This window comes from Pantherophis guttatus, chromosome 2 (genome assembly GCF_059756535.1).
Source record: "Pantherophis guttatus breed Tessera chromosome 2, ASM5975653v1, whole genome shotgun sequence".
Taxonomy (NCBI): domain Eukaryota; kingdom Metazoa; phylum Chordata; class Lepidosauria; order Squamata; family Colubridae; genus Pantherophis; species Pantherophis guttatus.
This window is the reverse complement of record NC_142064.1, coordinates 189,456,395-189,469,503: the sequence shown is the minus strand read 5'-3', so window position 1 is coordinate 189,469,503 and position 13,109 is coordinate 189,456,395. Positions and strand designations below refer to the sequence as shown.

The following is a 13,109-nucleotide window of genomic DNA, read 5'->3' as shown; positions in this document are numbered from 1 at the left end:
AGAACTGGTAGTAAAAACGGCAGGAGGCTCTGCCCATCCACCCAGACGTCATAATTGATGATCTGCGCATGTGCAGAAGCTTCTGCGTGGGCGCAGAAGTGCAAGCCAAGTGAGCGTGTGCACGCGCTCCCATTGCGAACCGGTAGTAAAGGTAAGTAGAACCCACCCCTGCTAAAGATGCACTGAGCACCGAGTTCGTGGTCCTTGAATATTCACTCTTCTGATTGAATAAAGTTTTGGGACCCCTTGCAGCTAGTGTATAAAAACTTAAAAGCAGAGCACAGCCATTTCTCATTCAGAACTGTTTGTACTTACATGTGCCACACAATTTGAATAAACAGATTTTGCGATCACGCTGTGAAAATTCAGCAGCAAAATAGTAGAATCTGAAGGGCATGATTTTTAGATTAAAATAGGAACAGGAATGCACTCGGGTACAGTCCTGTTCCTGTTCTTAACATCTCCCACCAAATTTTGATAGGACATTGTCCCTTCCCTCATTGGAGGGTTTTCTGCACTGTTACTAACCAATTGGGAGGCTGAATTGCAGCCTTTGACCTGAAAAATATTGCTCATCACAGGATGCAGGGACCCTTTTGCACAAACGTAATATAGTAGATAGAGAAGAGATGCTGTACCAATAACCAAATATGCTTTTACAAGTTTTACAAGGCAACTGGACTTCCTCTGTTTTTCTTGGAAGAGGTTTCACTTCTTATCCAAGAGGCTTCTTCAGTTGTCATGGAACAATAAACTGAAGAAGCTGCTTGGATAAGAAGCAAAACGTCTTCCAGGAAAAACAAACTCTAGTTGCCCTTTGTAAAAGCACCATTGGGATAACTATGAGCTGGATGACTGAGAATCTACATAAACAAGGTATTTTGGGCAACAGGTCCCTCAATTCTTTGTCATTAACCATGATGGCCAAGACTGGATAGATTTTAAAAATTGAGCTGGGAAGACTTTATTTTCCTGCTCAGCTTGGAAGTATGTTTTCCTTTTTGGCCTGACCTAGAGTTTCCATAAGGATAAATCTTACAAATGCATTCCTTGAAGAAAGGGTGTTCCACTGAAGGCCTGGGGCTTAAATATTACATTCCCTGGAATTTGTCTCATCCAGTTGCAAGCCAAACCACGACTCTTCTATTTGAGGTCCTAGTTTTCAGGTTTGTGTGATGTGTTAGTATGATATTTTTTCCAGCACTAAGGAGATCTGGGTCTCATAGTGCAGTTTGAGGTATCTTCTTAGATGTTTCTTGAGCAGGGGCTTGTCAGCACTACTAATTTGACCCTTTTTTAGATTGTTTTCCTTTTATTTTCCAGGGTATTCTCATTTGGGGAATGAAATCCTTGTCCTGCTGAAATTGTGAACTCTCCCATGCTTTAAGGTCATTCTGGAGGAAATGTCTCTCGTTCTTTTGTTTCTTGGTTTCCAGCTGCATGTTTAAGACCTCCCGAAGCCCAATGGGTGTCAAAAGAAATACGGCTGTGTACAGCAATGGAGGCCTAATTGGTTTCACTTGTACTCGGCCACTTGAAGATAATGGTAGGGATTCATATAATTTCACATTTTCTTCAAATACAGTAGGTGGCTGGGGGAATTCTGCATTGAAAACTAGTGTTGTCCTGTGTTGTCTTTTCTCTTTTCTGGAGTCATAAAACTGAGGTGTCAACAGAGCCATGAAATAATCTGAATCCCACCATCAAACTGAATTGGAACCAAGGTTAATCAGTTCTTTTAAGCACAAGAGTGGAATGAGTTGGGTCCCTAAACTGCCATCCATACATGCAACAACAAATCTGATGGGGCAGCATTCTTTATTCTCATCATTTCTGAAACCTGACCCAACGTTTTAATGACTGTATGTAGATTAAGAGAGGGTAGAATTTGATCTGAATTATTTTGTTTAACCTGGAGTAGATGCTGCTGTTGTTTTTCTGATGGTAGACTTCTTGTCTTACAGCACTGTTTCTCAGCCTCTGCAATTCTTAGGATATGTGGACTTCCATTCCCAGAATTCTCCCACCAGACCGCACATCATAAAATTGCTGGGTTTTTAAAACTCTGTCTTACAGAATGATGTAGAGAGCTGTGTGATCAGTTGGTGGATAGACAAATAGGTAGTGATAGTACCCTTTAGAGACAGTCCCATAGCCCATGAAATGACTTGTAAATATATCTTCGTTCGCTCTATGATTATGATTGCTTAAAATACTTAAAATAGTTGGTGGAGGAACAAAATGCAGATTTGTTGAAAAATATGTGTTAGTACTGTTTTTTAGAAGTCCAGTTTTTCACAAGGGAATTTGGTGATTTTTATTACTGGTATCTGGAAAAAACATTTTCATCTTGTTCAAGTATAGCTGTCTAATCTTGTTTCCCACATCTGCTTCTGTCTGACATTTCTGATGAAACTCAGGCAGCCTATCTCAAAACAACAGGCTCATCCCGCTCCCTGCCTCCTTCCACAACCCTGCATCTGCCACTTACTCACACTCCACTGCAGAGTAAAACAATAGTTTCCTCTCCTCGTTGACTAATCTAGCATTCCTGACTGCTGCCTATGGTTTGATAAAGGAATACATCAAGATACACTTGCATTCTCCTTCCAATGAAGGCTTTTTTTTCTCCCGTTCAGTCGTATCTGATTCTCAGAGACTGTTTGGACGTGGTGTCAAATGAGATGGTGACATGTTCACCTTGACAGCAGACCAGCACTAACTGCAGGGAAGGTGAATGCAAAGAAGATGGAGCTGCCGTGGGAGAGAAAGAAAAGGGTCATTGCTCTAAGCGTGTTCCTGCTCTAGAATCAATTACAATCCTCCAGAAGAGCAAATGCAGGTGCTTCTGGATTTGGACCTGACTTCAGAATCCCAAACTGACAGAGCAGCTAGGAATGCCTTCTAACACCTTCAGCTGAAAGATTATCTGCATCCATTTGCATTAGAAAACAACCTAAAATTGTAATGTATGTTGTAGTAACCCCTAAAAATTACTACTGCAATCTCTTCTATGTATGGTTACCTTTGCATGTGACTCAGAAACCCCAGCTCACTCAATTTTAGCCAGGCTAATCTCACTGGTACTCACTGAAGTCCCTTTGAAACAACTCATTTAGAGAGAGACCTCTTCTGCATGATCCTCATGGCTTATTCAGTTCCACGAGAGGTCCACCCACAGCTGTTCCCACCAGCTTCTCTGACAGAAACTCAAGACTAGGCCTTCTGGGCAGCTGCTCCTCCTAGGCCAGTGATGGCTAACTTTTTGTTGTTGCATGCCAAAAGCATTAGTGTGCCCGCACCCATAATGCAATGTGCACGCGACCACCCCCGCGTGCCCTCCTGTGTATGCATGTGTAATTCCCCCATCCTCCCCCTGCCCTCCCATGCATGCACGCGCGCCTCTCGTGCTCCCCACCCGTGCATGCGTGGCAGAAACCTGAAAATCAGCTGGCCGGCAGTAGGTGCATGTGCATGTGCAGTGGAGCTGAGCGGGGGCAACGGCAATGGCTCGCGTGCCCGCAGAGAGGGCTGGCCGGCAGTAGGTGCATGTGCATGTGCAGTGGAGCTGAGCGGGGGCAACGGCAATGGCTCGCGTGCCCGCAGAGAGGGCTCTGCATGCCACCTGTGGCACACGTGCCATAGGTTCGCCATCACAGTCTTAGGCTGTGCAATGCATTCTTAGAAGTAAAAGGACATGTTTAGTGGCTTTTTAAAAAGCCCTAAAATGATTGTTTTTGTGGCCAGCTGCTGTTTAATAATTTGAATTATTTCAATTGTTTAACCTTCTTTGAGAAGGTTTGTTACAACTACCAAGAGACAAGTAACCATTAGTATAGAAATATATCAGTAACAATAAATGATTCCAAGATCACAGGAGCATTTTGATTCATCCATACATTCCTGGGTACAATAAGAGCTAGTTATTTCTATTGTACTAAACTTTTCTTTCTGTTTTAATCCTTACCTGCCTATTTCAATTATGAGCTGCTTTTTATCATTGCTAAGAATGCTGTCCCTATATAAAGATATTTCCTAGAGTAAAACAACAAAGATACAAGCATGCTTAGGTTAGCCGAAGTAAAATAACGCAGGCAGTAAATAAAGAAAATATATCCCATGGTGAGAAAAATCTACCCTACAGCTTTCTCAACTGCTTTAGACTTCCCTTTCCTCTTTCCCTTCCTTCCTTGTATCTTTTATAAGGTAACAAATATGAAAAGCCAGTTCTAAGGCAGAAAAGAAAAAAAAATCACACCCATCAACTTTCCCACACCAACCTTCACAGAAGATTTCACAGTTGCGGTCTGTTATGAAATGAGAGCACAGTAGCATATAACCAGTTCTCACACTCCAGTATCAGATGTTTGTAACATTGTTGAACCTTTTTTAAAAATTAACTCCTCTTTTTGCCAAGGGCTTGCTGTCATCTCGAAGCTTTACAGTACGATTATGCAGCTAGCTAAGCCCAACATTACGAATGTTTTCAAGTTCTGTGTAGAAAGTCCGTCTTCTCACATTATCCAACATCGGTTATCAGCTCCTTGTAATTCTTTCACTTATATTTTTGCATTCAGCCAAGAGGGTGGGCGGATGGTGGGAAGATGACAGATTTGGAAGCAATGGGAACTTCCCCAAGTCACTCAACATGCTTATCCTGACCCCACTGTATCTAAAATGTTTCAGACAGGTCAATAGTTAACAAGAAAGGACAAAATATTCACCAAGGGCCTCCACTTTAGGAAGTCTCTTTCATGTATGCATAACAGGGTCATTTCCAGTGAACAAGTTTTGATAGCCTTCCACACAAAACCACCCTACATAAACCACATACAGCAGATGCCCAGAAAGGATTCCCTTGCCAAGGTTCAATCACAGCGCTAAGGGATTGAAAATATGGGTAATCCCCGATTTACGATCACAACTGAACTCAACATTTCTGTTGCTAAGTGAGACAGTTGTTAAGTGAGTTTTGCCCCAGTTTACAACCTTTCTTCTCACAGTTGTTAAGTGAATCTGGCTTCCCCTCTCACTTTGCTTGTCAGAAGGTGGTGACCCTGGAACCCTGCAACCATCATAAATGCATGCTAGTTGCCAAACATCCAAATTTTGGTCACATGACCATGGGAATGCTGCAATGGCCGTACGTATGAAACATGGTCATAAGTCATTTTTTTCGGTGCCTTTGCAACTTCAAATAGTCACTAAACAAATGATTGTAAATCAAGGACTACCTGTGGACACCAGGCCAATAGAATCTGACCTCAATTTTTTTAAAGAATGTCAATAATCCAGTTACACCAGCAAAATGTCCATGGCTATTCTCAGTCATCCAGGTCATGGTCGTCCCAAAGATGCTTTTTCAAAAGGCAACTGGACTTGTTTTTCCCTTAAGATGTTTCACTTCTCATCCAAGAAGCTTCTTCAGTTCTGACTGAAGAAGTTTCTTGCATGAGTTAGAACTCATCCAAAACAAAGTCCAGTTGCCTTTTGAAAAAGCACCTTTGGGAGTTACATCAGCCATACATATATGCTCAAGTAAAATAATCTTTTACAAGATTTTTTAAAACTTCAAAGAAAAAGAGAAAGGATCAAGCTGAGAGTAAAAACTACAGGAGAGGGTTTTTTTAAAAAAATAACTATATTTATTTTCAGTGCTTGCAATGCATAGTTCCATACTGTTACTGAAGAGCAGGTAATTCACACTGGATATTTACAACTGAATGTTTAAGGTATGACTCAGCCATTGTTCTTCAGGACATCATACATTGCTATTTTCTAGGTCACACAGAACTGCTAAAGGACCTGTTATTTTGAGAATTTACTGTGTGTTTCAACAGCATGCTTAATGTTTGAGAGACTCAAGAATAGCCCATGAAAACTTCCTTACAAGAATTTAATAAATAGCATAGACAACTATTTCTTAGAACCCAAGACATTTTCCCTTCATGTGCACTCTCTCCCGCTCTCTCCTTCTCTCTCTTTCTTCAGTACACTGTGGTCAGCTAAGGAGTTTTCAGTACATTTAAATTGGTAAATTGAGGTTTTCAACCTCATTCAAACTGAGAAATTGAGGTTTCCAGCATCACATGTTCTGCAATGCTAAATATGTTTGATAAGAAGTCCTATTAAACTCAAAGAGCTTTATTTTCTAATAAGTTCAATTCTGCATCGTAAACATATATTCTCCATATTAAAAAGTAAAACACTCAAGGCACAGATAACCGAATTGTCATCTTTGGGACACATTATGCAAAGACTTCACTTTCTGAGGAAGGAATATTATCACCCTCCTATCTACTATGACCTGAACTCAAAGTTATCATGAAGTCTTCCATTAAATGCCTTAACATGCTTATTTCAGAAAATTATTGTATCCATCTACAGTAGATAGACAAACAAGAACAGTTTGGTTCCGAGTATAGGTGGAAAGATCATATTTGATTTATCAACAATTCTAATGAAGATGAAGGAAATCATGAATGTTAAATCCAGGACTGAAATTTTTAATACTGTGAACAAGTATGAATAAGATCTACAGAATTTTATGTGTACTACTTCTTACATGTGTTCACAATTTCACTGTTTACTCAAGAATCAAAACTAATCCTCAATTGGGAAGAGGTTACTTGAATTATCCATAGCAGAATTATGGATATATATATTTTAGTGAAGGCTCTCAGCCCATGGAGCTCTCTCAACTTTATTTTAATAATTGTAAATAAGTAAAAATATTTTTAAATTACTTTTTACCTTCTTGGCATGCAAGCAAAGGGAAAACTCAAGATTCCAAAACTTTCAATGAAAGGTACAGCACAATCTTATGTTTGTTTTGTTCAGCTGAACGTCTCATAAAGGTCAACATGACTTCCAAACATATGTAGGAAGGCAATCATAGTTCTTTTTAGAATATGTATACAGCAGGAAAAAACAAGGAAGGAAGGAAGGAAGGAAGGAAGGAAGATGGATGGATGGATGGATGGATAGATAGATAGATAGATGAGAAAGAAAATGTTTTCTCCCTCCAGTAAGAAGAGGACATTAAAAATCATGCTTTACCTCAAACCAGCTAGGGAGCTTCATGAATGTACAGAGATTATTAGTTGGCCACCTCAATAATTAGTATTGATGTTATCTGGAGGCCAGCAAGATATTGTTGCATCCAAAATATCCTACTGTACTTCAAAAATCTTTCGTAACAAGGTCAGATAGAAAGACTATAACAATATGCTATTTTTTATGGCTACATTACACATACAGTTTATATCAGTAAAAGAGACAACTTCAGAACAATCACATTTTCATAATTTACCATCACTAACCTATTATCAAGAAAGACCATTATTTTCAAACAGGGTACTTTGTTTTTTGAGAAGGTCCTTGAAGGAGAAGGGAGTTGTTTGTTGGAATCCCAAATCTCCACAGGCACCAAGTTTTAGAGCCCCCAGGTTTTGCACAGAGATTTAGGTCAAAATATGTCACAATTAAATATCCAGATGCCATCAACCCATTTGCTACTCTGTCCTTTCAACAGAAGCTGTAAAAAAAAGCCCCAAGTTAGTTCTGTATTCTCCCCAAAAGTTCCCCAAGATGTACATTCTTATTCAGAAAACTTTAGAAGTTCAAAAAGAAAACATATTTGTGAGGATAAGAGAGAGAAAAGAAATATACTATTTGGAAGGGAAAATATTAATTCATGACACTGGTTTGAGGTAAAGCATTATTTATCTTAGAATCTTTTCCTTAAGTTGTTCATTATTCAAATTCCATCAGAATTCCATCAGAATAAAGGGTAAATTTTTGAACACCACCAATCATCTATACAATTCAGTATATGGGAATAATTATATAGTACATATCACCTGCATGCTTCAGCTGTTCTAAACATTCTTTTAGACTTTTTTTTAAAAAAAATCAAGCTCAACTGAAGTAATTCTTAATTTATCTCTTTGTTACATTTTCAATTTCAAGTGCTTCTAACATATGTATGGAAATAATTTTCCTCTGAGCTAGAAATATCAGAAACATGTGAGCAAGATTTCAAGGCATCAAAGCAAAACTGTAAAAAAAATATTATTTTTACCTTTCTTATTTAAAAACTAATGTCTTTTTTAATACCTGTTACATATCATTTTAGAAAAATCTTGCAAGGGAATCTGACCAAATGGCTTGTAAATCCTCCTCCTTGCCTTTTTATGAAAAAAAAGAACTATTAAATATGGATACAGAACAACTATTTCCAGGTATCTGTCAAAAACAGATTCATCTTTTGCCTTAGCAAAATAATTAGCTACCGTATATTGCAGGCTTGCAAAATCCAACATTCTTTTTTAGTATATTGATAAATTCTATATATTACCAACAACAAACACATGATTTTCTTTTTCGAACTTCAGAAAAAAATGCAAAACCTATTTTAAAATAGTTTTAAACTAATTTTAGACTTTCATTTTTATGGCTGAAAGGACAAGGTAGAAAAAGGATGTGTTACTGGGCACAGGGATGCCCTGCATATATGTATAACCCTAGTGACCATATGACTTTAAATTATTGATGTCTTGAAGAGCAAAGGTTTATTTTTACCAACAATTTCATTCTCCATATGGAACAGCCTATCTTGAATGCCTCCTCACCTATCTGAGAATTCAGTAGAGCTTTTTTTCCCCTCAGACTCATCCAAACAATTGAATTGATTTTCCAAATCCTTTAGAATCACATCAGATAGGAGCCAAATAACAGGCTTTAAAGGTAAGAGACAACATTTCAATTGACACACTATTTGTTTCTTTAACATATTTTGTATATGATTACCTTCCCACAATCAATCTCACTTTAAACCATCTTGCTGTTTCTCAGTTTGGCTGGTTCATTGTTTGCATACATTAGATACTTGCAAGCATACGCTGCAATTCACTAAAAGTCATAATTTGTTTTGGTATCCTTCTTAGTTGCCTTGGGCCACCCCACCCTTCAAATCCATATAAATATCAAACGCCCTAGAGAAAATCTTACAAGTTATTTTCTCCCAAGGAACTCACACAGTACACAATACTATTTCAGTTTCCATTAATAGATCTTATCAATCCAAGGCAGGCAATTCAGCAACAACTAGTGGAGAACTGCCATGGAAAACAATGTCTGAACAAGCAAACATGATTAAAACAGAAAGACGTAACTCTTTAACAAAGGCTTAAAAGTATGTTTATGGTTAAAGGTATGTCATGGGTGACTTTGGACCAGTCACTCTCTCTCAGCCCAACTTACCTTGAGGATTGTTGTTGTGGGGAAAGGCAGAGGAAGAGTATTAGATATGTTTGCCACTTTGAGTTATTTATAAAAATTAAAAGAGGTAGGATACAAACAAACAAATAAATAAGAACCCATACAATCCTTATCGCAAGTTGTCCAAGAAGCCACTGCTTTAACATTCAAATCAACCAGTATTAAGGTCAAAATTGATTCCCACAGTAGTTTCCCTTCATCTCAAGATGAGTTTTCCAGATTTTGTTAAACAAAATTCATTTAAAGAACTGGCATTTTGAGCAACTGCCAAAGGCAGAAGCCAACTTGCCAAATCCAAGCTGCTATTTGTGTGGCTGCCATAAACCAAAATGCATGTTTTTAATGACACAGAGTTCCAATTAGCTACTGCCAAGGGATGTCAAAGAAAGATGTCTCCAGATGGGAGGAGAAAATGCTTGGGTGCAACAGCACAAGTTAAAAGGCACTGCAGGAAATCTTGTAATTACTCAACTAAGCAGTCAGAAACTATACAAACTTACAGGCAATGCCAAATTCCTTTAACCAAAGTTTTCCACTGAGAGTCATGCATTCACTCCTTATACAATGTATTCAATATATGCAGGCAGCTGTACAATATGTATATAATATTCCAATTATTCTCAACAAGAGTGTCCTTTCACACTCAAACATGTCAGTATACAGAACACACTCCTCGTTTTCCATCTGAGATCCCAAACACAGCCAGCCACAGTCTAGTTATGTGTTTTATGAATGTGCAAATCCAACCTTTAATTGAATTTGCCACTCAGAGATATGCAGAGGGTTGGCTTTGAAAGCCATTCCTTACTTCTGTCTTGTTGGAATGCCAACATTTACACAATTAAGGATTTGCAATGGCCAAAGACATCTGGCCACACAAACAAAACATTAGCTGTATTCTAGATAACATAATGGCACAGATAGAAGTCTGACAATCAGCTTGTAAAATGTTACTTGGAAAGTGGGGGAAATAGCTGTTTGTTTTACAAAGGACAAGCAGAATACTGAAAGATTAGAGCAAAATAAATACTCCATTCCTATCCTACATAAAAAAGATTAGAAAGACAGCCTGAACTGGTTATTTGGAATCCACCACAAATGTCAAGCTTCATTCAGAGTGAGCTCTATCTTACCCAATGCATTGCAGATTTCTGAGAAATCATTTGCAGAAAGAAAATGCTTAAAACGTTAAGAAAAATGCTTGTAACTCAAACTCTCTGATCTGGTCTCCATACTCTCATCCTGAAATTCTTGCACCAGATGTAAGGGCAATATTCATTAATAAAAAGTATTTTCATAGAAGCAATGGGCTTTACAATTGAAGTAATTGTTCAGGGGAATACATGTAGCATTATCAATTTATTTATAAAATCTAGTCCCTAGGAATAAAACCCATCAAATAGAAAATATGGGTCCAATAACTATCTGAATACATATAAAGCCCAAAGACAACATAATTCCCAAATCAAATCTGGAAAAAAAAATTGAATAACCACTAATTAGGCAGCAAAAAGTTAAGTGTCCTTCAGTGTCATCTAGTGATTATTTAGATTTATGTATTTTTTGCAAACCAGACCAGATAGCCTTAATCTGTAAGCAGGAAAGCTCAACAACTGTAGATATTGTTCATGCTACTAAGTAGGTGGCATTAAATGCATAATCTCTCTCCCCAAGGAGAAATCTCATTCATTTCATTACCTGTGAAAGGGGCTCAACAATTAAACCCAGCTGCCTTTTTTTTTTTTTTTTTTTTTTACCAATTGCACAAATTAATTTCTGCTTTCAGTGGGGTTCACTGGGGTTGATTGGGGTGAAAGAAATTCCTCTGAAGGTAATGTGACTTTATTGGATGTAAACATCTCAAGGACTGGGTAGTACATATGCTCACAATTACAGCTATTAGTATCATTGCTGGAGCCCAACCAGTGATCTCCTACCACAGCAGAGCTGGAAAAAAAAATACTGCAAGACAGAATCCATTGGAAAGCTCAGGTTCCCAACAACTGGGGAGAAGAGATGATGGGTGTCATCCTAACAGCTCAATACCTCTCTGGCCACAGGAACCAAATCTACAACTAGAACGTTTGGTTATGCATATGGAGAAGATCCTAAATGCACACCTTGTTTACACACACACTTAAGTAAATTAGCAGACCTTCCGCTCGGATCCTAGATATTTCCCCGTATGAGCCACCTTCCTGCCTCAAATCCAAAACCGCATTTTAAGATGGGGGGGGGGGGTAGTAGCAACTACTCCCGATTCAGGAGTGCGCTTAGGTACAAGCGCTTTCGCAAGAGAAGGCGACTCCCTTTCAAGCCGAGCTCTAAAGCTAGCTTGGCCCCGCAAGGCTCTCTCAAGAGAGAGAGATCAAGCAAAAAGATCCCAGAGCCCGGGCACAGGAATCTAAGCCTCCTCCCTCCACTTTACCCAGCCGATTCCCCCGATCCACCAAGGAAGCGGACGGGCTCCTCCAAACCCATCCAGTTCTTTCCAACGCCGGGCGAATGCGAGCGCGCACACCGCCTCTGCCCTTGTCCTAATGCCAGCGGGAGGGAGGGGGGGTGCTAAGGGACGGGCAGCAGAGTCTTGTTACTCACAGAAAACCGATCCAAGTCCGTGGCAGCCATAGCCGGGCACCTCCAGAGGTCAGTGGCCAGGAGTTCCTTCTCAGGCGCTAAAAAAAGTCGTCTCACCCCAAACCTGCTCTCCTCTTTCGATTGATGCAACTGAATGAATCCAATATGGCCACTTCCTGGAAACTCCCCCTCGTCGGCTGGGGAGAACGCAGACGCGGCCCGCCCCTTGGCGCCCGGGGCTCCCAGCCGTAGGGAAAGTCAAGGAGGGCGCTTTTTGGAGGGAGACCCCCGTGAGCCCCTCCGGCTGGAGAAGCCTCCGCGGAGAGGCGAGAAAAGCACCGCGTTAACTGCGGCTATCCGGCATTCCATCGAAGGAATGCTGGGAACGATCGCCCTTTGCCTGTCTCGATCCCAGGCGCATTTGGCCAATCTGTTTGGCGGGTCTGTGTCTGTGCGGATGTGTGTGTATAAGAGAGCTATAAAAAAACAAAACCAGTGTATAAAGATAATGCCCCAGCACCATTCATTTTAATATAGCATTATCGCTTTGCAACAGCTTCGGAAAGAAGTCTGATGTTCCTTAACTCAAGAGTGCAGGGGTCCAGAGAGATAATAATTCATCTAAAAAAGTTGCTTAATTTAAAAGTAAGCTTTATTGGGATATAACCAGTGGTGGAATTCGCACCAGTTCGCACCACTTCGGGAGAACCGGTTGTTAACTTTCTGAGCAGTTTGGTGAACTGGTTGTTGGAAGAAATAATTAGGGCAGAGAACCGGTTGTTAAATTACTTGAATCCCACCACTGGATATAACAGAAATGGGCAACAGCTTTGGGAAGAAAAACCTTGCCAGTTTCATTTTTTAAAGTAGGTGAGGCCTGTAGAAAATAGAAAAAAACATCTTGGAAAATCCAAAAAGATCTGAAAGAACACATCAAAAAACAAAGCGGCAGGTTCTAAAGCTATATATACTCTTAAATTTGGGGCTCACAAGGATACTGTGGTGAGTATATGTGGGTCATAAGCTGTGCGTTGTATAGGACTGCAAACCTGATTCTGTTTAATCACTATAACACAAGCCAACAGTTTTGTGCGATCATAGAAATTTTCATTGCAGTTGTTTAAAAATTTAATTCAACCTTATCTCCAAAACAAGCATCACGCTGTAGCTCCATGCTCATTTATTTAGGAACAAACCCTAGTGAGCTAAGTAGAGCATTCTCAAAAAGACATATATAGTATCATTTATTT

The 13,109-nt window shown here is 39.5% G+C and overlaps 1 protein-coding gene across 6 annotated transcripts in view; it reads right to left on the bottom strand.

The window, feature by feature from the left end:
- SEPTIN8 (septin 8) overlaps nucleotides 1-12,322 on the bottom strand; it is a 79,388-nt gene extending 67,066 nt beyond the window's left edge. For 2 of the 6 annotated variants that reach the window (XM_087883644.1, XM_034404617.3), the window contains exon 1: nucleotides 11,881-12,320. In XM_087883644.1, coding sequence (XP_087739770.1) covers nucleotides 11,881-11,910 — 30 coding nt within the window. In that variant the 5' untranslated portion in view covers nucleotides 11,911-12,320. Of the gene's footprint in view, nucleotides 1-11,880 lie in introns of all 6 variants that reach the window. The other 4 variants (XM_087883645.1, XM_087883646.1, XM_034404624.3 and 1 more) reach the window with 3 other exon arrangements.
- Nucleotides 12,323-13,109: the final 787 nt, after the last annotated feature.